General features: G+C 35.6%; 1 protein-coding gene across 1 annotated transcript in view; it reads left to right on the forward strand.

Moving 5' to 3' along the window:
* The window catches only part of VRK1 (VRK serine/threonine kinase 1), a 147,631-nt gene that overhangs the window by 82,910 nt on the left and 37,429 nt on the right, over positions 1–27,292 (forward strand). The window contains exons 4-10 of the mRNA XM_027849192.1: positions 1,422–1,491; positions 1,953–2,040; positions 17,558–17,666; positions 17,767–17,859; positions 24,599–24,731; positions 25,722–25,842; positions 26,160–26,218. Coding sequence (XP_027704993.1) covers positions 1,422–1,491; positions 1,953–2,040; positions 17,558–17,666; positions 17,767–17,859; positions 24,599–24,731; positions 25,722–25,842; positions 26,160–26,218 — 673 coding nt within the window. The remainder of the gene's footprint in view (positions 1–1,421; positions 1,492–1,952; positions 2,041–17,557; positions 17,667–17,766; positions 17,860–24,598; positions 24,732–25,721; positions 25,843–26,159; positions 26,219–27,292) is intronic.

The following is a 27,292-nucleotide window of genomic DNA, read 5'->3' on the forward strand; positions in this document are numbered from 1 at the left end:
ATTTATTAGGGATAAATGTAAAGTAATATACTTTGGTTTAACACACACACACACACACACACACACACACACACACACACACACACACACACACACACACACACACAGCTTTCCAAAAAAAAAGATGTGGTTAGGTAGTAGTTTGTCTGAAAAAAATGTAGGAGTTTTAGTGGACTGTAAGTCTCAGAGCAATAGGTAGAATTTGTAAATAGATAAGCTGGGTCTTTAGTTAAGGAAAATCTCCAAATAGCTAGAACTATGCAGACGAGCAATAGACAGCCTTTGGAGGTTCTAGGCTCCTCTTTGCTTCAAGGAATAGCTAAATGATTTCTTGTTTGGTATCCAACTTGAGAGGATTCATGGTCAGGTATGAATTTGACTAGATGACTCTGAATTCCCATTCAATTCTTAAATTCTCTTCTTTTGTGATAAATTAAGGAGTGAAATTTTGTCTGAAACACTAGGCCAGCCCACAGTTGGCATTTATACCTAAAAGAGGTTGTTGACCTCTCTTCAGACTAAAATTAGTGAGTGTCAGGGTCAGTTTTTTTTTTTTCTTTCTTATTTTCAGGCAGTTGGGGTTATGTGACTTGCCCAGGGTCACACAGCTAGTAAGTGTCAAGTGTTTGGTCTGAGGCCGGATTTGAACTCAGGTTCTCCTGACTCCAGGGCTGGTGCTCTATCTACTGTGCCACCTAGCTGCCCCTGTCAGGGTCAGTTTAAAATGAAGTATGACTCAAATGCCCATTAATTAGGAAATGTAATGGAATGTTGCTGCATTGTCAAAAGAGAAAACCAAAGAATTTTGAAGAAACAAGGGCACACTTATATGTACTGGTGCAGAATGAAGTGAGCAAAGGTAGGAAAACTCTACATAATGACAACAAAACTGAAATTGAATGATGTGTGATTTTAATGATCAAGATTTAATAATCTCCTTGCAAATGTGGTAGATGATTGCTAGAATATTTCATATATTGTCAAACTGGGACAATATGTGTTGGTTAGTTTTTTTTAATTGCTTTATATTCTTTTTCTTCTTAGTTACAAGAGTATCTTTGTAGTTAGTTAAGGGGATAAATTGGGAAATAAAAGTGAGGTGAAAACAAAAAATGAATGAGTATTTTTTTTTAAGTACCACAAATTTTTCTTAAAAAGTTTGAGCCCGCTTATCTGGTTTTTACACCATTTTATTCCTTTATAGGAGTTAGGGGAAAAGTGAGACTCAGAATGTTCTAAACACATTTTAAAATTTTCTACTGTATTGGATTTAATCAAAGTTTGGAGATAAGCTTAATTATCAATAGATATTGTCTATGTGCCAGACAAATTAAAGTTAGAATAATTTTCTTGTTAATTTTTAATAGAGAAAATCTCAATTTGAAATGGTAGAACTAATTTAAAATAATTTGTATTTTAAGGAACCAAGTGACAATGGACCTCTTTTTACAGAATTAAAGTTCTACCAGAGAGCAGCTAAACCAGAGCTAAGTAAGATATTTATTGCATATTTTAATGTGAATTTTCTTTTCATTTGTCAGTTCTTTCTACATTACCTGAACCCACACTACATCTTGTTTTATTATAAAACTTTCATTTATTTTTACATATTTTTTTCTATTGCCTCTAGGATCAAATATGAATTCGTTTGTTTAGCTCTTAATGACTTACACAACTTGACCCCAGCCTTCCTTACTAGTCTCATTTTATATTACTCCCCCTCCATACTTTGTGATCTAATCAAATTTGCCTTTGCTAGGGATATGCATACAAAATTTTCCAAAACTTCTGCTTCAGGATAGTAAATTAACTCTCAATCTTTATATTCTTAGTTATTGTTTTATTAACAAATAGTTTGATTTTTTTATGTATAAAGTGAATTTGTACATTTTTTGGTAAGAGACTTTTATTTGTATTTACATATAATAAACTTTGGTTTTTTTAACTTGTAGTTCAAAAGTGGATTCATTCCCATAAACTGAAGTACCTGGGTGTTCCTAAGTATTGGGGTTCTGGACTTCATGATAAAAATGGAAACAGGTAAAGATAAACGTCATAGTATTTGGTGTAACTTTTTAATGATTAATTTTTTAGAACAGTAAATTACTTCTATGACAATGTGTACTTAGTATGATGTTCATTAAGCTTGTCTATCTGTTTACCTATCTGACTTTCCACATAGAGGATTATGAAATTTTATTTTGTAGTTCAGTCATTTCAGTTGTGTCCAACTCTTTGTGACCCCATTTGGGGTTTTCTTGGCAAAGATCCTGCAGTGGTTTGCCATTTCCTTCTCCAGCTCATTTTGTAGATGACGAAACTGAGTTAAGTGACATGCTCAGGGTCACACAGCTAGTAAGTGTCTGAGGCCAGATTTAAAACTCAGGGAAGATGAGTCTTCTTGACTTCAGGCATGGCACTCCATCCACTGCAGGAGTTCCAATGCTCAAAGTGAACTGAGACTGGGGAGCTAAGGATACCAAAAAAAGCATTTGTTTTGTTTTCTTTATTTTGAGCTCACGAACATAAATCTTCCTGACTCCAGGCCCAGCACTCTATCCACTGTGCCATCTAGCTACCCTGTTATTTTATTCATATAATAATTATTTGTTTCATGGGTTAGAAAAAAAGACCTATCTTTTGAATACTCATAGTCTGTAGGTTTATTTTATGGCTCTAAGACTTAAAATGCAATAATCTCTGAAAAATTCTGCCAGGTTTGTAACTTCAACGTTATTATCCTTGACTCCTTACTCCCTTTTATCCTCCATATCTAATCAGTTGCCAAATTTTACCTTTCTATATCCACAGTATTTCTAACATTTGATCCCTTCTCTCCAATCACACAGCTCTTACTTTAGTTTAAACTTTCATCACCTCTCACCAAGATTATTGCAGTAGCGTTCTAATTGATCTTCTTGTTTCAAGTCTTGACATTCTACTTTGTCCTTCACAGTGCTGCTACAGTAATTTTCCTTAAGTACAAATTGACTGTGTAATTTCTCTCCTTAGTCAATGCCAAGGGCTTTCTCCCGTGTTTATCTTTTAAAGACCTTTATAATCTGGTCTAACCTATTTTTCCAGCATCATTGGACATTACTTCCCCTCTGGCACTCTCTGATCTAGCTAACCTAGCTTTCTCTCTCTTGCTTACCTATGACACTTCATGTCTCTGTGTCTGAGCACTGACTATCCACATGCCTGAAATGTGCTCTCTCCTTACCTCAGCATAATAGAGACCCACTCTTTTTTCTTTTTTAAATTTAGTATTTTATTTTTCCCCAATTACATGTAAAAACAATTTTTAACATTGATTTTTAAAACCTTGAGTTCCAAATTCTCTCCCTTCCTCACTTCCCATCCCCTTCCCGCCATTGAGAAGGCAAACAATTTGATATAGGTTATAGATGTATAGTCATGCAAAACATCCATAATAGTCATGTTGTAAAAGAAAACAGACAAACAATAGCAACAAAAACTCAAGAAAAATAAAGGAAGTAAAAAAAGCTTCAAACTGTCTTCAGACACTGTCAGTTCTTTCTCTGAGGATAGATAGCAATTTTCATAAGTCCTTCAGAGTTTCCTTGTATCATTGTATTGTTGAGAATAGCTCAGTCAGGTCTTTTCCACGATGGCGGAGTATGAAGTAAGTTGCTCTCACCCTCCCTCATTGGCCTCTGAAAGCTTAAAAAATAGCGACTCAGGAAAACCCTGAGCCAGCAAAAAGACAGGGTACAGCAGTCTTGTACCCCAGGAAGCTTGGGCGATTAATAGGAAAGGCCTTTCTCACTCTAGGGGAGAGGGAGCAGTACAGGATTGGAGATGTCCTAGCAAGCCCCACCTCAGCATACCAGGGGGAGATCCTGAGACCCAGGTTGGTGGAACAGGCAAGTGCCAACCCCAGGACCCCTGAGAACCTTAGGGAAGGGGAACTGGTAGACTCCAGCTTGGAAAACGACCACATGCAGTGGTGATCTCCAGTTGTGAAATCACTTGGTGCCTCAACACAACTCTGGGAAGCACAACTCCCGAAAGAAAGCTCTAGGCTGACAGAAACCCACCATCAGCAAAATATCCCTGTGCAAAGCCTGGGCAACCAGGAGCCAAACATTCAAGTGCAAGGCTCCAGTGAGCAGGAAAAGAAGCTTGGGTAAGTGCCCCTTTCACTCCAGCAGGAGAACTCAACAGTTTTTTTTTGGTAAAAAGTCAGAGAATAGGCAAACATCATGAACAAAAAGCAGAAACGGAAAATGACTATAAATTCTTAATTTGGGGAAAGGGAAAATCAAAACACAAATTCAGGAGAGGATAACATTGTCAATTTACCCACATCTGAACCCTCAAAGGGGAATATGAATTGGTCTCAAACCCAAAAAGTCTTCTTGGAAGAGCTCAAGAAGGATTTTAAAAGTCAAATAAGAGAGGTAGAAGAAAAATTGGGAAAAGAAATGAGAGGTTTACAAGAGAGAGTCAATAGCTTAGAAAAGGAAGGACAAAAATTAACTGTAGAAAACAAATCCTTAAAAAGTAGAGTTGGCCAAATGGAGAAGGAGGTGCAAAATCTAATAGAAGAAAACAACTTCTTAAAAATTAGAATGGGGCAAGTGGAAGCTAATGACTATGAGAGATCAAGAATCAGTCAAACAGAAGCAAAAGCATGAAAAAATACAAGAAAATGTAAAATACCTCATTGGTAAAACAACTGACCTGGAAAATAGATCTAGGAGAGATAGTTTAAAAATTATTGGTCTACCGGAAAACCATGATGAAAAAAGAATCTGGACAACATCCTCCAGGAAATCATCAAAGAAAACTGCCCTGCCAGAGGTCAAATAAGTCATGGAAAGAATCCATCGATCACCTCCTGAAAGAGATCCCAGATTGAAAACGCCAAAGAGTATAGTAACTAATTCCAAAACTACCAGATCAAAGAGAAAGTACTGCATGTAGCCAGAAAGAAACAATTTAAATATCATGGAAACAGTCAGGATTATGCACGACCTTGCAACTTCTACATTAAAAGATTGGAGGGTGTGGAATACAATATTCCATAAGGTAAAGGAGCTTGGATTACAACCAAGGATCAATTATGCAGCTACACTGAGCATAATCTTTCAGGGGAGGAGATGGACGTTCAATGAAACAGGGTACTTCCAAATCTTCCTGATGAAAAGACCAGAGCTCAACAAAAAATTTGACCTTCAAATACAAGACTCAAGAGAAGTATAAAAAGGTAAACAGGAAAGAAAAAAAAAAACCCATCATATTATCAAGCTGTTTACATCCCTATGAGGTAAGATGACACTTGTAACTCTTAAGAACTGTAATGTCATTATGACATTTAAAAGGGGATATACTTAGAGAGTTTGGGTTTAAGTTGACTTCGATGTGATGGTAAAAAATCTAATTAAGTGGTGAAAAGGAATTGTACTGGGAGAAGAAGAAAGGAGGAGGCAGACAAGGATAAATTACATCCCATGTATAGGCACAAAAACCAAATACAGTAAAGGGAAAGAAGGGAGGGAGATGAGCATTATTTGAACCTTACTCTTATCACTTAACACGTTTGGTTCAAAGAGGGAATAACATAATCAGGTACAGAAATCTAACTTACCCTATAGGAGATAGAAAGGGTAAAGGGAAAAGAAAATGGAGGGGGCTAATAGAAGGGAGGGCAGACTGAGGGAGATGGTGGTCGAAACCAAAACTACTGAGGAGGGAAAGGGAAAAAGGAGAGAAAAAAGCATAAGTGAGTGGAAAGGGGGATGGGATGGAGAGGAAGACACAGATAGTAACCATAACTGTGAATGTGAATGTAATTAATTCTCCTGTAAAACGGAAACGGATAGCAGAGTGGATTAAGAACCATAAACCTACAATATATTGTCTACAGGAAACCCATTTGATGTAGAGGGATACACACAGAGTAAAGGTAAAAGGCTGGAGCAGAATATATTATGCTTCAGCTGAATTAAAAAAAAAAAGCAGGGGTAGCAGTCCTTATCTCAGACAAAGCAAAAGCAAAAATAGATCTAATTAAAAGAGATAAGGAAGGAAACTACATCCTGCTAAAAAGTACCATAGATAATGAAGTAATATCATTGCTAACCATATATGCATCAAGTGGTATAGCAGCCACATTCTTAAAGGAGAAGTTAAGGGAGATACAGGAAGAAATAGACCACAACCTATACTAGTGGGGGACCTCAACCTCCCCCTCTCTGAACTAGATAAATCTAACCACAAAATAAACAAGAAAGAAGTTAAAGAGATCAATAGAATCTTAGAAAAGTTAAATATGGTTGACCTCTGGAGAGAATGGAATGGAGACGGAAAGGGATATACCTTTTTCTTAATGGTACATGACATCTACAGAATTGACCGTGTACTATGGCATAAAAACCTCACAATCCAGTGCAGAAATGCAGAAATATTAAATGCATCCTTTTCAGATCATGATGCAATAAAAATTACATGTAATAAAGGCCATGGAAAGACAGACTTAAAAATAATTGGAAACTAAATAATCTAATCCTAAAAAATGAGTGGGTGAAACAACAAATCATAGAAACAATCAATAAGAGAATGACAATAATGAGACAACATACCAGAACTTACAGGATGCAGTAAAAGTGGTCCTTAGGGGAAGTTTTATATCTCTAAATGCTTATATGAATAGAGAAAGAAGAAATCGATGAATTGGGCATGCAACTAAAAACGCTAGAAAGAGAACAAATTGAAAATCTCCAATTGAATACCAAATTAGAAATTCTGAAAACCAAAGGAGAGATTAATAAAATTGAAATTAAGAAAACTATTGAACTAATAAATAAAACTAAGAGCTGATTTTATGGGAAAAAAACCAATAAAATAGATAAACCTAACAACAGCAAAAATGAAAAAGGTGAATTCATCACCAATGAAGAGGAAATCAGAACAATAATTAGGAGTTATTTTGCCCAAGTGTATGCCAATAAATTGAACAATCTTAATGAAATGGATGAATATTTACAAAAATATACATTACCCAGATTAATGGAAGAAGAAATAAAATACTTAAATAACCACTTTTCGGAAAAAGAAATTGAATAAGCCATCAATGAACTCCCTAAGAAAAAATCTCCGGGGCCATATGGATTTACAAGTGAATTCTATCAAACATTTAAAGAACAACTAATTCCAATACTATATAAACTATTTGGGAAAATAGGTGAAGAAGGAGTCCTACCAGATTCTTTTTATGTTACAAATATGGTGCCAATACCTAAACCAGGAAGAGCCAAAATAGAGAAAGAAGATTATAGACCAATTTCCCTAATGAATACAGATGCAAAAATTTTAAATAAAATATTAGCAAAGAGATTAGAACAACTTATCTTGAGGATAATATACTATGACCAGGTAAGATTTATACTAGGAATGCAGGACTGGTTCAATATTAGGAAAACAACATAGTTGACCATATCAACACCAAAACTAACAGAAATCATATGATTATCTCAATAGATGCAGAAAAAGCATTTGACAAAATACAACACCTATTCCTATTAAAAACACTAGAGAGCATAGGATTAAATGGAATCTTCCTTAAAATGATAGATAGCATCTATCAAAAATCATCAGCAAACATTATATGCAACAGGGATAAACTAGAAGCATTTCCAGTAAGATTGAGATTGAAACAAGGATGTCCATTGTCACCACTGTTGCTCAATATTGTACTAGAAATGTTAGCTGTAGCAATTAGAGAAGAAAAAGAAATTGAAGGAATTAGAATAGGCAAAGAAGAAACAAAGCTATCACTTTTTGCAGATGGTACGATGGTATATCTAGAGAATCAAGTAAAAAATTACTTGAAATAACAAACAAATTTAGCAAAGTTGCAGGCTACAAGATAAACATAAATCATCAGCCTTTCCATATATATTGCTAACAAAGCCTAACAGCAAGAGATAGAAAGAGGAATTCCATTTAAAATTGTTGTAGACTCTATAAAATATTTGGAAGTCTACCTGCCAGAACAAACCCAGGAACTATATGAATATAATTATAGAACACTTTCCACGCAAATAAAGTCAGATCTAAATAATTGGAAAAATATCAGTTGCTCATGGGTAGGCTGAGCTAATATAATAAAAATGACAATTCTACCTAAATTAATTTACTTATTCAGTGCCATACCAATCAAACTACCAAAAAATTATTTTATAGAGCTAGAAAAAACAATAACAAAATTCATCTGGAAGAACAAAAAGTCCAGAATATCAAAGGAACTAATGAAAAGAAATGCAGGGGAAGGTAGCCTAGCTGTCCCTGATCTTAAATTGTATTATAAAGCAGCAGTCATCAAAACTACTTGGTACTGGCCAAGAAATAGAGTGGTGAATCAGTGGAATAGGTTAGGTATGCAAGACACAATATCAATGACTGTACTAATCTATCTGATAAATCTGAAGACTCCAGCTTCTGGGATAAGAAATCACTATTTAGCAAAAACTGCTGGGAAAACTGGAAAAATATGTGGCAGAAACTGGGCATAGCCCAACATCTTACATCCTATACCAAGGTGAAGTCAAAATGGATACACAATTTATATATAAAGACTGATATTATAAGCAGACTAGAAGAACAAGGAGTAGTTTACCTTTCAGATCTATGGAGAAGGGAAAAATTTATGACTAAAGAAGAGATAGAGAACATTATGAAATGCAAAATGAACAATTTTGATTACATTAAATTGAAAAGTTTTTGCACAAACAAAGCCAATGCAACCAAGATTAGGAGGGAAGCAGAAAACTGGGAAAGAATTTTTACAACCAGTGTCTATGGTAAAGTGCTCATTTCTAAAATATGTAGAGAACTAAGTCAAATTTATAAGAATACAAGTCATTCCCCAATTGATAAATGGTTAAAGTGTATGAACAGGCAGTTCTCAAAAGAAGAAACTAAAGCTATCTATAGTCATATGAAAAAATGTTCTATATCACTATTGATTAGAGAAATGCAAATCAAAACCACTTTGAGGTACCACATCACACCTATCAGATTGGCTAACATGACAAAACAGGACAATGATAAATGTTGGAGAAGACATGGGAAAATTGGAGCACTAATACATTGTTGATGGAGTTGTGAAATGATCCAACCATTCTGGAGAGCAATTTGGGGCTATGCCCAAAGGGCTATAAAATTGTGAATACCCTTTGACCTAGCAATATCACTTCTAGGTCTGTATCCCAAAGAGATCAAACAAATGGGAAAAGGACCCACGTGTACAAAAATATTTATAGCAGCTCTTTTTGTGGTGGCAAAGAAATGGAAATTGAGAGGATGCTTATCAATTGGGGAATGGCTGAACAAGTTGTGGTATGTGAATGTAATGGAATACTATTGTGCTAAATAATGAGCAGGCAGAATTAAAAAAAACAACTTGGAAAGACTTACATGAACTGATATAGAGTGAAATGAGCAGAAACAGAAGAACATTGTACACAGAAACAGCCACATTATGGGATGATTGACTTTGATAGACTGGGCTCTTCACAGCAATGCTAGAATCTAAGACAACTACAAAAGATTCTTGATGGAAATTGCTATCCGCACCCAGAGAAAGAAATATGGAGTCTGAATGAAGATGGAAACATCCAATTTGCTCTCTTTTTCCTTTGTTGTTTTGTTTTATCGCTTCATTCTCATGGTTCTTCCCATTAGATCTAATTGTTCTTTACGTCATGACTAATGGGAAAATATATTTAACATGAATATATATGTAGAGCCTGTATCTGATTGTATGCTATCTTGGGGTGGGGGGAAGAAATGGGAGGGGCAGAAAATTTAAAACTCAAAATTTTATGGAAGTGAATGTTGAAAACTAAAAATAAATAATAAAAAAATGAGGATAGCTAAGTCATTCACGGCTGATCATATTACAGTATTGCTGTTACTTTGTACACAGTACATTTCATTTTGCATCAGCCCATGCAAGTCTTTGCAGATTTCTCTGAGAGCATCTTGCTCATTATTTCTTGTAGTACAATAATATTCCATCATAATTACGTATTACAACTTGTTCAGCCATTCCCCAATTGATGGGCAATTGAATGATTGAATCAGTTCACAACTCCACCAATAGTGCATTAGTTTTTCCCGCATCCCCTCCAACATTTGTCATTTACCTTTTCTATCCTATTACCAATCTAATAGGTATGAGGTAGTACCTTAGACTTGTTTTAATTTGCATTTCTCTAATCAATAGTGAGTTAGAGTACTTTTTCATAAGCCTGTAGATAGCTTTGATTACTTCATCTGAAAACTGATCATATCTTTTGATCATTTATCAAGTGGGGAATGGCTCTTATTTTTATAAATTTGACTCAGTTCTCTATGTGTTTGAGAAATGAGGCTTTTATGAGAGAAACTTGCTTAAAATTTTTTCAGTTACTTTTGCTGACTGTATTTCTCTCCATCCTGTTCCCCTCCCCATTTATTCTATTCTCTCTCTCCTTTCACCCTGTCCCTCCTCAAAAGTGTTTTGCTTCTGACTATCCCCTCCCCCAGTCTGCCCTCCCTTCTATCATGCCCCCTTCTTTTATCCTTTTCCCCTCCTACTTTCTTGTAGGGTAAGACAGATTTCTTTACCCAATTTGTTATTCCCTCTTTGAGCCAATTCTGAAGAGAGTAAGGTTCCCTCACTCTCCCTTACTTCCCACCTCTTCCCCTTTTTCTTGCCTTTTTTATGTGAGATAAGTTAGCCTATTCTACTTTTCCTTTTCGTTTCTGCCAGTACATTTCTCTCTCATTTCTTAATTTTATTTTTTACGTATCATCCTTTCATATTAAACTCACCCCTGTGCCCTCTGTATAGATATAGTCCTTTCAACTACCCTAATAATGAATAAGCTCTTATGAGAAACATATCATCTTCCCATGTAGGAATCTAAACAGTTTAACCTTATTAAATCCCTTATGATTTCCCTTTCCTGTTTACCTTTTTATGCTGCTCTTGAGTCTTGTATTTGAAAGTCAAAATTTCTGTTCAGCTCTGGTCTTTTCATCAAGAATGCTTGAAAGTCCTCTATTTCATTGAATGTCCATTTTTTTTCCCCATAAAGGATTATGCTCAGTTTTACTGGGTAGGTGATTCTTGGTTGTAATCCTAGCTCCTTTGCCCTCTGGAATATCATGTTCCAAGCCCTATGATCCTTTAATGTAGAAGCTGCTAAATCTTGTGTTATCCTGACTGTGTCTCCATAATACTTGAATTGTTTCTTTCTGGCTGCTTGTAATATTTTCTCTTTGACCTGGGAGCTCTGGAATTTGCCTGTAATATTCTTGGGAGTTTTCATATTGAGGTCTCTTGCAGGAGGTAATGGGTGGATTCTTTTATTTTCTCTTTTACCCTTTGGTTCTAAAATATGCAATATAGAATATTGAATATAGAATTACAGTTTTTCTTAATAATTTCTTGAAAGATTATGTCTAGGCTCTTTTTTTTGATCATAGCTTTCTGGTAGTCCAATAATTTTTAAATGATATCTCCTGTATCTGTTTTCCAGGTCAGTTGCTTTCCCAATGAGACATTTCACATTGTCTTCCATTTTTTTTTCATTCTTTTGGTTTTGTTTTATCGTTTCTTGATTTCTCATAAAATCATTAGCTTCTATTTGCTCAATTCTGATTTTGAAGGAATTATTTTCTTCAGTGAGCTTTTGGACCTCCTTATCCATTTGTCTCATTCTGCTTTTTATGGCTTTTTTCTCCTCATTGGCGTTTTGGACCTCTTTTATCATTTGACCTAGTCTGTTTTTTTAAAGTGTTATTTTCTTCAGTATTTTTTTTGTGTCCTTTACCAAGCTGTTGACTCATGATTTTCTTGCATCTCTCTCATTTCTTTTCACAATTTTTCCTCTACCTTTCTTACTTAATTTTTCAAAATCCTTTTTGAACTCTTTCATGGCCTGAGACCAATTCATATTTTTCTTGGAGGCTTTGGATGTAGGAGCTTTGATTTTGTTGTCTTCTTCTGAGTGGATGTTTTGATCTTGTCACCATAGTAACTTTTGGTAGTTGGAGGTTTTTTTCCTGTTGTTTGCTCATTTTCCCAGTGCAATACTTGACTTTTAACTTTTTGTTAAGTAATGCTCTGCTTCCAAGGTGGAGAGCACACTGTTCCAAGCTTCACGGGTTTTGTGTAACTGTTTTCAGTGATTCTTCTAGGAACCTGTAAGTTTTCAATTCTTTCAAGGTGGTATGATCTAAGGAGGGGTGTTTATTATGCACTGGTCTTTGAGCCACCACTAGCCCTCTTTTCTGCTCTTGAACTGTGAAGTGGGTCCTGCTTCACTGGGGCTGCAAGCTCTGGTGTGCTAGTGCTCCTCCTTACCCTGGGACTGCCACTCAGTATCGGACCCAGATCAAAGTATGGGCAAAGGAATAGAGTTCTGCCTCAGTGCTAGCAAAAAGACCCCTATAGTCTCCTCCTGACCAGTTGTTTATCAGTTCTCACTTGGACTGAGAAAACCTTTACTTTCCTTGCCTTAAGTTTCTTGTACCTGGTCAGTCTACTACACTGCTGCCAAAGTAGTTTCCCTAAGACCTGACCATGTTATTCTCTTACTCAATGAGCACCAGTGGCTCTCTGTTATTGTTAGAATAAAATTATAAACTTCTTTGGCATTTAAAACCCTTCACAAGCTGACCTCAATCTCTTTCTTACCTTATATATTATCTCCTTTTATACACTCTGTGGCCTAGCCAAACTGGCTTCCTTGCTATCCTCACTAAGGAAATCTCCTGTCTCCTTATCTCAGTCCCATCTCCTGTTTCCATGCATTTGCCTCACCTTTCATGGATATGTGGAATTCAATCTTTCCTCACCTCTACCTCTCAGAGTTCCTTGGTCCCATTATTCTATCTGTAGACTTTCCTGATCCCATCAGATATTAAAACCTTCCCCATAAATGATCTTGTATTTATTTTTATGCATTTTGTAAATTCTTGATGCTTGATTAAATTTGATAAATATTAAGTACCCATAGTATGTCGGTTTTTGGGAGGAACATTGCAGGAAATACATAATTAAATTATATTGCTTGTCCTCATGAAGGTCATAGTTTTGAGATATGACAGATATACAAATAATTATAATACAAAATAGTGCATAATAAGTACACAAGTGAGATGCAAGGAATGTTTAGTAAGTCTTTGACTTAAATTTAAGTGGGAGGAAAGCCTCTGAGCAGCCAAAATTGAGTTTTCACAAAGTCTTTGCAATGAAGTTCATAAACTTTGTTCACAGGCAAAACTCCTTAGCCAAACAGACTATGCTCACTTTAGACACAGTGTTGTAAGTTGGGTTTTCTGAATCCCAAACCTAAAGAAAATTTGAATAAGCAAATTAGATTGGATAGGGTCAAGAAGTAATAAAAAAAAGGACACGTGAAAAACTAAAACCAAGAAGAAAAGCTTAGCAGTGTGCTAATTGCTGGGGATGCAAAGACAAAAACAAAATAATTCCTGACCATAGGGCTCTTACATTCTGGGAGACAACATATGTGTAAAAGTGTAAAAAAGACTCTACTTTCTATTCTCTTCTTGCTACTCACACAGCCTACACTTTTGTTCCCATTTTCTCTTACCTAGATTAATTGTAGTCTCTGTCTGGTTGTTCTTCCAGCTTCAAGCCTCTCTTCCTCTCCAGTCTGTCTTCCACATACCTGCCAGAATGACTTTCTTTCTTTCTTTTTTTTTAAATTAATTTATTTTGAATTATCAATAATCACTTCCATAAACTTTTGAGTTTTAAATTTTTCTCCCCTCCCTCCCCCCTCCCACCCCAAGACGGCACACAATCTGATATAGGTTGTACATATACATTCCTATTAAACATATTTAAGAATTAAAACCAATAGGAGGAACCACCAGAAAGAGGAGACAAAACACCACAGACGAAAAAAAAAATAGCAAATGGTATGCTTCGATCTGCTTTCAAACTCCATAGTTCTTTCTTTGTATGTGGATAGCATTTTATTGCTACCCCTGCTTTTTTTTTTACTTCAGCTGAAGTGTAATATATTCTGCTCCAGCCTTTTACCTTTACCCTGTGTGTCGCTCTTGTTTCCTGTAAACAACATATTGTAGGATTATGGTTTTAATCCATTCTGCTATCCGCTTCCATTTTATGGGAGAGTTCATCCCATTCACATTCACAGTTACGATTACTATCTCTGTCTTTCTCTTCCTTTTTCCTCCCTGTTTATGCTTTTCTTTCTCCTTTCCCCTTTTCAGTAGTGTTTTGCATTTGACCACTGCCTTCCTCAGTCCCACATCCCTTCTATTAGCCCCTTCCCTTTTCTTCCCCTTTACGCTTACTACTTCTTCCCTCCCTCCTATCTCCCCTCCCTTTTCTTTCCCCTTTTCCCTCCTGCTGCCTATAGGACAAGTTAGATTTCTATACCTAACTGATTATATTATTACCTTCTTGAGCCAAATCTGATGAGAGTAAGGTTCAAACAATGTTCATCTCCCTCCCTTCTTTCCCTCTGCTATAATAGGTTTTTGTGCCTTTTCCTGTAATGTAATTTACCCTTTTCTGCTTCCTCCTTTTCCTTTTCTCTCAGTACATTTTCTTAGTTAGATCAGATTACTCCACTTACTTGGATCCATTTAACCCACTTGATTAGATTTTTTCTTTTAATCATTACATCAAAGTCAACTTATATCCACCCCCTTTGTGTATACTCCTTTAACGTGGTGTAATAACAATACAGTTCTCCCCAAATGATTTTCTTTTTCTTTCTTTTTTTTTTTTTAGAGGCAGTTGGGGTTAAGTGACTTGCCCAGGGTCACACAGCTAGTAAGTGTCAAGTATTTGGTCTGAGGTCAGATTTGAACTCAGGTCCTCCTGACTTTAGGGCTGGTGCTCTTATCCACTGCTCCACCTAGCTGCCCCACCAAAATGATTTTCTTAAAGCTCTGGTCTGACCATGTCATTCTACTCGGTAAACTCTAGTGACTCCCTCCTGACTTTTGGATAAAATACTATTTCATCCATATCTCATATTTTTTAATGTTTAATTTTAGATAGGTTTAATAATGTATAAAATTATGAGCATAAAAGTATATGTGTATACTTTTCAAACCATTATATACTTTGGGAGTAGGTGTCCACTGATTTCTTTCTAATAGGGATGTAGCATCATATTTGGAGACAAGTTGCAATAGACAGTTGATGCAGTGGGACAGGATCTCAGGAAAGAGATGAGGGTTGAATATATAGATCTTGGAAGTTATCTGCATAGAAATGATAATTGAATCCATGGGAATTGATCAGGTCACTAAGTGATAGTGTGTAGAGAGAGAAAAAGTAAGAAAGTCTAGGATAAAGTAAGAGCCTTAGACATGACATGAATGATGATCCAGGAAAGGAGACTGAGAAGGGGTAGAAAGACCAGGGGGACAAGAACCAAATGAGAACAGAGCCCGCCCACCCTTCCTCCCCAAAAAGACCAAACAGAATACTCAAACCCTTAGAGAAGAGACAGTATCCAAGAGGTCAAGGTGGTCAACAGTGTCATTCTGTAGAGAGGTCAAGAAGGATGAGTATTGAGAAGAAGGCTATTTTCAAAGGACGTTTTACCTCCATTACTTTGGATAGAACTATTATTGTAGTCTAATTGTAGTCTAAGCTTGCATTAGCTTTTGTCAGTCATGTCACACTCTTGGCTTATACTGAGCTTATATTAAACTTAAACCCCTGCCTCTTTTTCAGCTTGAATAGCTGTTATGTGAGGACTTGTTCATTCTTTAATTGTGCAGTTGGGTTTTTTTTTTTTTGATCCTCAATATATGACTTTATATTTATTTCAATTAAAACTTTTCTTGTTGGATTCAGTTTCATTATTCCAATTTGAGACTTTTTGAAATCTTTCTTTTGTTATAACATTGGAGCTTTGGAAAATGTAATAAGCATGTTTTCAATAGATAAACTAAGTTGTTGTGGAATAAGATTGAGCACTAAAGAACATTACTGGAGATGTCTTTCCAGGTTGGTTGTATTTATTAGTCAGTACTCTTGGGGTCTGGTCATTTGCTCAGCTATAAATCTGTCAGGTAGCACTGATCTTCTGCCTTGCTATACTCTAGCCCTCATTTTTCTTTTTGCATCACTAGTTGTGATATAGCCTAATGAATAGATCTGTTTTATAGAAAGAAGGTATTTTAGACAACAGCATAGTGGAAACAGCACTGCAGTGAGAATCAAGAGACCTACATTCTTGCTTTTTACTAGACATGTGACCTTGAACATCTACTCCATCTCTTTGAATCTCAAGTTCCTCATCTATAAAATGAAATGAACTAGATAATACCCAATGGTTTTTCTGGTCCTGAAATTCTCTTATTCTGTAAGTGACAGAGTTAAAATTAAATAAATTTTACAACTTTTACATTGGTGTATTAGCTTTAGTTACCTGTTCTGCAGGGTAAATTGGAATATATAAAACTATTGTTTTATGTATCCTATTTGAAATTTAAATAATTAAAATGCTTTTTTTTGGTGTAGGTTAAAGAAATCTGTTATATTCAAGTCTTACCCATTTTAAATATATTGTGATAAGTTAGGTTTTGATTCATGAATATAGATTTGATTAGTAGCACCATTATAAGGTAAGGGATGTATGTTTTGTACTCTAAGGATGCTATCGCTTTTAAGTGTAGGGTCAAAGAGATGCTTAGAGATATCTGTTCCAGCTCCTTTATTTTATAGATTAAAAAAACAGAGAGTCAGAAAAGTGAAATGACTTGTGTAAGGTCACACACATAATAACTAGCAGACCAGATATTTGAAGACAGGTCCTCTGACTCTAAATCTAGTGGTCTTTCTACTGTATCCTGTATGTTAAATATTCAGAAAAATACAGAAGGTGAATGTGATCATCAAAGTAAAAACAAGAAATGTATGTTTACAACTGAATTAAATTTTACAATACATTTATTGTTTAACATATAGCGAAAACTTATCTACTTAGTATTCTATATTTTTGATGTAATTTGCTGACATTTTATCAAGTTGGCTATTTTTCCCCATTGTTGAAACTACCACATTGAATCTAGATATTAATGATTTGACATATTTTGATGTAGCATGTGTTTTAACAAAAAAAATCTAGCAACTCTGGGGTAAAAAAATGTCTTTTTCAAGGAACCATTACATGAAAATAATCCTATAATAAGAATAATAGTGACTCTAAAAATGGGAAAAGATTAGTGTTTTTTTTTTTTTTTTTAATCAGGGTGAATCCATTGAGATTGAATATACAGGATTCTCTCAAATGGGTAATAGCCTATTAACCCTTGGTCAGGAAGGTTAAAGGCAAAAATTTAAAGTGAAGATCATTGAAATAGTATGTTAATTTCCAATAGAAAAATTATTTTTCAAGCATTTGTGTTTAGAGTATTTTATTAAGAACCTTTTCTTTAAAGAGGTAAGCACAGTCTCTTAATTGCAAAGTGGATCACTAAGTTGTGTTTCTTCCATTGACTTTTTGTTTGCTCTCAGTTATAGGTTTATGGTAATGGATCGCTTTGGGAGTGATCTTCAGAAGTTGTATGAAGCCAATGCTAAAAGATTTTCACGGAAAACTGTCTTGCAGCTAAGCTTAAGAGTAGTAAGTGTTTGTAATATTGTATAAGCTATTTTAAGTTCAGTACATGTCCTCTGCTGGTTGAAATTAGTATTACATTAATTTCTATTTGTTGATTTCTTAGCTGGATATTCTGGAATATATCCATGAGCATGAATATGTACATGGAGATATCAAAGCCTCTAATCTTCTTCTGAACTACAAGAATCCTGACCAGGTAGTTTTATAACTTTAATTTTTTTCTATTTAAGACCTATTCAGCAAATCAAGTTACTTTGAACTTTTGAACCCCAGCAGAAGTTTAACTTTTTAGAATTGGATATAGTAATAATAATATTTCTACTTGACACTTTTATCTAGTTAGCATTCTATATTTTTGATGCAATTTGCTGACACTTTATCAAGTTGGCTATTTTGCCCTAAATAATGTTCAGGAAGAGTGCTTGCGAATACAAAATGAATTTCAAATAGCTATTTGGGGGTGGAAGCTTAAAATTATATAGTGCACCAATGAATTATGTTTGCCTGTCTGCTTTGTCACTTTTTCATTTTCTTTGTTCAAGAAATCCATCAAATGTAAGTCTTCTCTTACTTGGAAAATTTGGTCTTTTAACATGTTGATTATTCAAATCAATTGTTTTACAGAAATATCTCAGCTGTCTAGTTTTTTATACTCTTTAGTGTCTAGAATTCAAATGTGTATTTCCACGGTCTCTTCCTTGCTTTCCATAATTTTTAACTTTGTTAGGAAAGAATAAAAACTAATATTACTGTATTTTTAATATAGTTGGCAGAGTAGTAGTGAGGTCTAGATAAATTTCTTACTTATAATATCTATGTTCCTGTATTTCTATGTTCTTATAAAAGTAGCATTGGACTGACTTACAATAGAGAAATGAAGAATTTTTAGCTGTAGAAATGTATCCTAATATATAAACAATTATTCTAGTTGCTTGGTTGATCTAAGAGAACATTTGTATTTTGACTGTATCAGTTATTGTTTTTTATTTTATGATCTCTTCATTAATTCCAAGGGTCAGAAGGCATCCAAGTTCTCCTATATTCATTCACCAACATTTAGTAACTAATGCTATTAAATGAATAATCATGTGACACACGCTACCCTTGTGCCACTAAAAGCTGAAAGCAAAACCCAACATACAACTCAAGCATATTCTGAGGCAGTTATTGAAGCATATGAGTTATTGCAAGATGAAGTACAGCCACTACTGTAACAACTCCTGGGATATGAATACTGTCCCATAGTCCCTTCCTGTATTTCCAGATGATGCACAATCGATCACAGTCAGTCACAAAGCATTTATTATTTATAGACTGACAATGTGTTGCTGTTCTAAAATCTGGGGAATAAAGACAAAAGCAAAATAGTCCCTGTCTTCATGGAACTTTCATTTTAACGGAGACAACATGGTAGTAAATACAAAATACATAGAAAGCAGATGCAAGGTATACTTGGATGGGAAGACACTAGCAGGTGGGGGAACCACAGAAGGCTTCTTGCAGAAAAAAAGGTTGTACTTGAACTGATTCTTGAAGGCAACCAGGTATTTCAAGAGGCAGAGGTGTGAAGGGGAGACCATTCCAGAGGTAGGGTTCAACCTGTGCTAATTGGCCAGAGTTAAGCACCTGGATGGAATTTCCACAATTATGATTGACTTTTAGCTTCAGTACATACTGAAGACTGTTAAAGGCCTTAGTCAGCTTTAGCTGTAGATAATTTGTCAAGGGGGAAAACTTATGGGGCAGTTTTCCAAATTAACCTAAAGAAAGTATATGGTCTTTGGGATGTAGAGTTTATTTTAGGATGAGTAGACTGCTTTGCCTGGATCTCAGTAAATATACTGATGATGATTTTGATAGAAGCTACTGTTAGAATGGGGAGAGAGGCATCTTGAATCAATAGCACCTTGAATAGGGATATTAGGGTTTGGTTTTAGCAGTCCAAATTAGGCACTGGTTGAAGATAAGAAAGGAAACCATTATATTACTTCTTACATATTATTCTGTACTCTTTGCTTCTGTTTAGAAATTTTTGTAGCTGTCATAGAATTGATGTTAGGTCTTTCAAGCCATTTTGCTTTACGTGTACAATTTCTAGGTCAGATACAAAATAGGTAAGAGTATGGATGATTTTGAAGGATTCTTTTAATTAAGATAGTATGATTAGAAATGGTACTTACTGTCATTTTAAGTTATAAAAGATATAATAGAGTATGTAGAATGTATATAGTTTCAATTTGTAGTTAAATATAGTATGGTATTATTTATTACATGAAAGTAATTTTATGAAACCACTGTGAGGAGGTCATATACCTTTTTTTTTTTTAAAGTATTCTTGATTAATTTGTTTCTCTTCCATTTTCACTCCCACTGAATTTCCTCCTTTACTCTTTGCATACATCTTTGAAACGGCTGACTGGGGTTAGGGCTTTGGAACAGATCAAAATTAAGTGGTCCACATGACGCCTAGATCAGGACCTCATTACTTCTGAGCTCTACTCTCCATCTTCTTCTCCCTTCTTCTTTTCTCTCTATAATAAAAAGTAACTTTATGAAGTATATTATAGCATTTTTATATAGAGAACATCATCTGTAAATCCTTTAGTTAAATTTTGTAATCTATAAAATAGCATGCCAATCTTATTTTATGGAGCAGAAGCATCCTTTAAAGATTGTCTAGTCTAAGCTTCACATTTTATAGATGAGGAAACTGAGGCACAGAAATGCTAAGTGACTTTCTAGAGGTACACAGAAAGTGGCAGAACTCCAATTCAAACCCAGGTCCTGTGGTTCTAAATCTACTACTCTTTTCAGTCTACCATGCTGCTTATCACTTTATGAAGTGAACAGATATTGTATACATCTTATAAATCAAACTAAGAAACTGGGTATATGCTTCAGTAGTGGCTTCCAAGCAGACTTAGAGTTAAAAATCTTTTTGGGGTGGGGCAAGAAACAACGAATAGCAAATGATATCAGTCAACAGGTGCTTATTAAGTGTCTCCTGTGTGTTTAACCTTGTGCTTGGTTCCTTAGGAAATAGAAGAACAAAGTATGAAAGTGTGAGACATGGTGCCTACCCTTGAGAACCTTATAATCTATTAGGGAAGATGAGACCGTTAATAGATATGAAATGGGTAGAGAACGGTACATAACAATATATCAAGTACTAAGCATTGTAATACAGTAGAAATTATTTTAGTCTTTTAATGCCTGTTTAAAATTTTGGCAAGTGAAAAGCCACAGATTCAAAGGCCTTTTAATATTAAATTATTGTAACACTAGGAAAATAGGGACCCAGGGACTTCGGGTTAAGAAGGCAACATGAGCTGGGCTTGATGTTGTATACTTGTAGGTGAGGAGTCTGAGGCTGGTGGATTGCTTAAGTTCAGGAGTTCTGAGCTGTAGTAGAGCTAAAGTGTCTCTATTGTCCATGTAAGTTCAGCACTCATATGTTGGGTCTCCCCCGCTCCCCCACCCCTGCTCAGAAGTGGAGGGCCACCAGACTGTCTAAGGAGGAGCAAACCGCCCCCAGTGGGAAAAATGAAGCAGATAAAAGTTTCTATGTTGATCTGTATTGGGACTGGGCTTATGAATTGACATTGTATTTCTAGTTTGGGAGAGATAGGAAAACTCAGTTTTCAGGAAAAAACAAAAGGCAACATGAAGTGATTTAGAGAATTTCAGTTCTCCTAAACAAACCTCATCAGATATCTGAAAAGGACCCAGAAAGACTAATGATAAAGAAAGGAACAGAAGTAAACTCTTTAATTTAGTTCAGCACTATACAAATAGATGCTCCAAAGCGAGCAAAGGCTGGCAAGGAGACCAGTGTGAGCTCAGGTAAATGTAGAAGCTGACTGCTTGTAGAGAGAAGTTCCACCAGGGAAGCCAGTATGAACTCCAGTAAAAGACTGGAAGCTAGCAGAGGTGGTGACAAAAGTATCATGGGGAAAGCCATCATGAACTCATGCTAACAGACCAGAAGTCATCTAGTGCTCTGTGGGGTATAGCGGTGGGTTCCAAGTTAATTATGAATTAGTAATTGTGAACGTGAAACCTGGTTCTGGTCTGGCAGAACAGAAGTTTCCATTGTTCACTGCACAGGGAGAAAGGTCTGGGCCATGTACTTCTTGGAATACTAATAGCCAAAGCAAGACAGAAGGGCAAGTCATTGCCTGGGTGCCAGATCTAGGGTAGCTGTGGAGGAAGCCTGAGAACAGTATGATAGCTTCAATCCCACGGAGCCTGTCAGGGGCACAGCAGGGGATCATACAAAAAGGAGACTGAGACCAGCTGAGACAGGAACCTACCTTGAAACCCCTAGGAAACTGAGAAAAAAAAAAATTTAAGAATTAAGGCAGAGTGGGGCCCAATATCAACCAACCCATCCATATTGACAATGGTCATAGCATATAGAGTATAGAAGGACAGAGCCATCTAAAAGTGTCCGAGGAAATTTGCCTCAACATAAATTTCTAAGCCCTCGTCCCAATTAAAATCCCACCTTCTACAGGAAGCCTTCTCTAGCCCCTATTAATTTCCAGTGCTTTCCCTCTTTTAATTATTTTCTATTTATCTTGTACGTAGCTTGCTTTGCATATATTTGTTTGCATGTTGTCTCATCCATTAGATTGTGAGCTCCTGGGGGGCAGGAAATATTTTTCCTCTTTTTGTATCCTCAGCATTTAGCACAATGTCTGGGACCTAGTAGGCCCTTAGTCAATGTTTATAGATGTGAATTGAATATACACCAGTAAGACTTCAAATGGATGTATTATTTAGATATAAAGAATCAAATCACAAACAAATTGGACCATGGAAGGAAATACCTTTGTTCACTGTGGATAGGGCAAGAATTCTTATTCAACAAAGGATAAAAGGGATCACAGAATAAAATGCCTGGGAACGCTACAGTTTTATATTACATTGTTTCAACTGGGCCTTCACTGTAGCAAGGCAATCTTTTTACACTTCTGTGTTTGATTTACTCTCTTCTCCCCACCCCCAACACAGCAGATTTTCTAAACCTTTCCATTGTTTCTTCTCTCTTCCCTCACCTTCTCAGCTGAGAACCTTGCGTTATATTTCACTGAAAAGACTAAAGCCATTCACAGAGAACTCCCTTTTCTCCTCTTTTCATCATGTCACATCCTACAACCCCATACATATCTCTTCTTCCCTTCGGGGTTAAACTCTTTGAGAAGGCCATCTAAGTAGGTGCTCTTGTTTCTTTTATTCTTACTCTCTTAACTCTTTATAGTCTGTCTTCGGACCTCACCATTTAATTGAAACTACTCTCTCCATTGTTATTAATACTCTCTGAATTGCCAAATCTAATGGCTTTTCATCTCTCATCATCTGTCTTGATCTATCTGCTGCCTTTGATACTGCTGATCACCCTCTTCTCCTTGATACTTTTTTTAGGTGTTAGAGATACTAATCTCCCCTGGTTCTCCAACTTTTTGACTACTCAGTTTCCTTTGCTGGATCTTCATCTAGGTCATGTACATATTAACTATGAGTGTGGCTTTGTCCTGGGCCCTCTTTTCTTCTTTTTATCGTCTCTCTACTGTACTTCTCTTTATTGAGAAAGTGACCTTATTAACTCTTGTAGATCTGATTTTTATCTCTATGCTTATGATTCTTAAGTCATCTTATCCAGCTCTAACCTCTCTGCTGATCTCACATTTCCTACTGTCTATTGGACATCTCAAACTACTTATCTCATAGATGCCTAAAACTCAAAATATCCAAAACTGAACTCGGTGTATTCTGCCCTTCTTCCCCCCTCCCCCAATCCTTCCCTTTCCCTAACTTCCCTATTACTCTTAAGGGGATTTCCATCCTTCTAGTCATCCAGGCTGGCAACCTAGGTGTCATCCTTGACTCTTCACTCTTTCTTATTTCCTCTCTCCCATCCAGTCGTTTATCAAGTCCTGTGGTTTGTTTTTGTAACCTTTCCCCCTCCCCCCATCTTTTCTCTGACACTGCCATTACTTTGTTGCAGTCCTCATCACCTCATACCTGGATTATCACAGTAGTCTTTTATTTGGTCTCCCTACCTCAGATCTCTTTCCACGTCCATCCCTCTTCTGCTCAGCTGTCAAAATGTATGGTTTTGACTATGTCAGCCTTCTACTCAATAAACTCCAGTGGCTTCCTATCACCTTCTGAATCAAACATAAAATATGTTGACTTTTAATACTCTTTATAACCTGGCCCATTCCTGCCTTTTTAGTCTCTTAACCCCTTAGGCCTCTCCCACCCCCCATGTACTCTTTGATTCAGTGACATAGGTCTCTTTAGTGTACCTCTCAAATGCCATTACATCTCCTGACTGAGCAATTTCACTAGCTGGCCTTCATGCCTAGAGCTGTCTCTCTTCTGATCTGTGCATTCAGGCTTTCCTGACTTTCTTCAAGTTTTAGCTAAAATCCTATCCCTACAAGAAGCCTTGTTGTTGATGTCTTTTGATGTCCTTCTGAGACTATCCACAGTTTATTCTCTATGTATCTTCTTTGTACATAGTTGTACATGTTTTCTCTTCCTTTAGACCGAGTTCCTTTTGAACAGGCTATTTTTGACCTCTCTTTGTATCTGCAGCACTTAGCACTGTACCTGGTCTGATTAAGTACTGGGATCTTGTCTAAACTTTATGCCTTCCTTAGTCCCTAGCGGATAGTTCTTCATGTAGTAATTATTCAATAAATTATTTTGAATGAATGAATATTGTTTGTATTTTGGCTCAAGCTACCTTTTAGGAGTCTACTGCATAGATAACCTATTAGATGAATTCACCCTAGGGATATAATGACATGCCATTGTATTTTGTTTCTGAGTTTTGAACGTGTGTGTGTGTGTGTGTGTGTGTGTGTGTGTGTGTGTGTATGGCAGATTGATTTAATCTTAGTGTGATATTTGGGAATTTCTAGGTATATTTAGTAGATTATGGCCTGGCTTACCGATATTGTCCGGAAGGAGTTCATAAAGAATACAAAGAAGACCCTAAAAGGTGTCATGATGGAACCATTGAGTTTACAAGTATTGATGCACATAAGGGTGTGGGTAAGTAAATAACAATTAAGGTTAGTATTTTTAAAACTGCTAATGTATTTTGAGTCCTAATTCTTTGGTCTAGAACTTTAAAAAATAGAATGACATAAGGTTGGCACTAGGTCACTTTCATTTTTTGAAAAAAGTTTTTTTTTTTTCAAATAAAGAAGGTTTTTAACTGTGTGGTGGCTAGATGACCCACTGCCTAGACCTGGAGTCAGGAAGACTTGAATTCAAATCCAGCTTCAGACACTTACTAACCTTGTCACTCTGGGCAAGTCATTTAGCATCTACCTCAGTTTCCTTATCTTTAATATGGGGATAATAGTAGCACTAGAAGAATTGTTTTAATGATAAAATAAGATAATATTTGTTAAGTGTTTTGTAAACTTTAAAGCACTATAAAATGCTAACTACCATTATTTTTATTGATGATAACATTCTTAGTTTCTTGAATTTTCTTTAAGAATTTGTTCACAGTTTAACAAAATGTTCTCATAAGTTAAAAAAACTATTCTGACTGAAAGTTGCTTATGCATTTGCCAATTAGGTATTGAATAAAAAAGGTGAAGCTCTTTTAAAATGATATTTCAATTGTTATCTTTGGGTAATCATAAATACTTGATCTATTCTGAATTCAAGAGAGTATGAATTGAAAACTGTACCTCTTTTTAAAAAGCTTGATGATCCTTTGATTACATCTGTTTCCTAAGAGTAACACTGAAATCAGTATATCAATAAAATCTTTTTAATTTTATTTCTTTGTGGGTCTGTGTATCAGTGTTGGTTCTTGAATTATTACAAATTTGAGATGCTCAATGGCTTCTGTTACTTTAAGAGAAGTCAGTTTTTTATATTATCTCTATTTTTACATTAAATAATGCATGGAATTTTTATAATAAAAGACCAATTATTCTTTTTTCTAGTTTGTCTTCCATATATTTGAAGTAATTATTTTAAAATATTCAGTATGCCTAATTCTCTACTTGTTTTATATTTCAGCTCCATCAAGACGGGGTGACTTGGAAATACTAGGTTACTGCATGATCCAGTGGCTCAGTGGCCATCTCCCTTGGGAGGACAATTTGAAAGATCCTAATTATGTCAGAGATTCCAAAATTAGGTGGAGGAGAATGTGATTTTTTTCTCTCAGACTAACTTGTAATAGAATTGTCTTTGGCACTTATATTTCTAAAAGTTAAAATAGGCAAGAGTATTTGGATTAAACTCTGTTTAATTGTTTAACTAACAATAATGTAGATATAAGTAATTAGGTAGGCTTAGCATGTGCCCTTATTTATGTATTTTTTTAAAAGCAAAGCCATTAGCATGTCTAGGATATCACATAAGTTCATTCTAAATTTGCTATTTCACCTCTTATTAACAATCCACTGAAGGGTGAGACTTTAAACATTTATTCATTCTTTGATCTTTTTTTAGCTACCGAGAAAATATTACAAGTTTGATGGACCAGTGTTTTCCTGAGAAAAATAAGCCAGGTAGGAAGGTTTTTGTTTTGGGAAGAAAAAAAGTTGTGATAACTATAATTTTCCTTAATGTTAGAAATTTCAGTAAAATATTGTAAGAATACTTTAGAATTATGGAAAGCAATCATTTTATTTTTTCAAATTTATCATAATTTAACACATACAACAATCTTAAACATAAAATAAAAATCATGTAACACATAGATAATTTATAACTTATAAAAACAACTATAGTAATGATATGAATGTGTTGGATTGGCTTATTTTTTTGCATAAAGTCTTTTTCCCCTTCCCTTCCTACTTCCTACCTTCCCCCTAATTGATCAAGTTTTTAAAAATTCTGAAAAATAAAACCCTCAAAATTTATGCAAACAAATACAAGCAAAACAAATTATTTCATTGGCCATGTCTGAAAATGTATGTCTTTTTCATCATCATTCTGTGGCAGAAGGTAAGCAGCATATTTCATTTTCATTCTTTTAGATTCATTGTTTATCATTTTATTGATCAGGTTTCCAAAGTCTTTTATAGTTATTTCTCTATGTCATCATTAGATAGATTGTTATGGTTTTACTCACTTTACTCTGCATCAATTCATGGAAGTCTCCTTAGTTTCCTCTGAAACTTTCCATTTTGTCATATTCTTTTTGTTTGTTTGTTTGTTTTTTTGCTGGGAAGTGGGGTTAAGTGACTTGCCCAGGGTCACACAGCTCGTGAGTGTTATGTGTCTGAGGCTGAATTTGAACTCAGGTCTCCGTGACTCCAGGACCAGTGCTCTATCCACTGGGTCACCTACCTGCCCCATCATTTTGTCATATTCTTAAGCACAGTAAGATTCAATTACATTTACATAGCTCAGTTTGTTTAGCCACTCTGAAGTAACTTCTTAGTTTCCAATTTTGGGCCAGGGCAACTAGATGGCACAGTGGAAAGAGCACTGGACCTGCAGTCAGGAAGACTAATGTAACCTTCGTGTTGAAAGCACAAGATTCTTCTGAGTTCTTGGAGGCTTTGTTTCTCTGCTTCTCATCTTTAGCCTGGTATTTTTCAATTTCTTGGACCAATGGTCCAATATCTTATTTGCTC

Source organism: Vombatus ursinus, unplaced genomic scaffold, assembly GCF_900497805.2.
Source record: "Vombatus ursinus unplaced genomic scaffold, bare-nosed wombat genome assembly UNPS02007284.1, whole genome shotgun sequence".
NCBI classification, from domain to species: Eukaryota; Metazoa; Chordata; class Mammalia; order Diprotodontia; family Vombatidae; genus Vombatus; species Vombatus ursinus.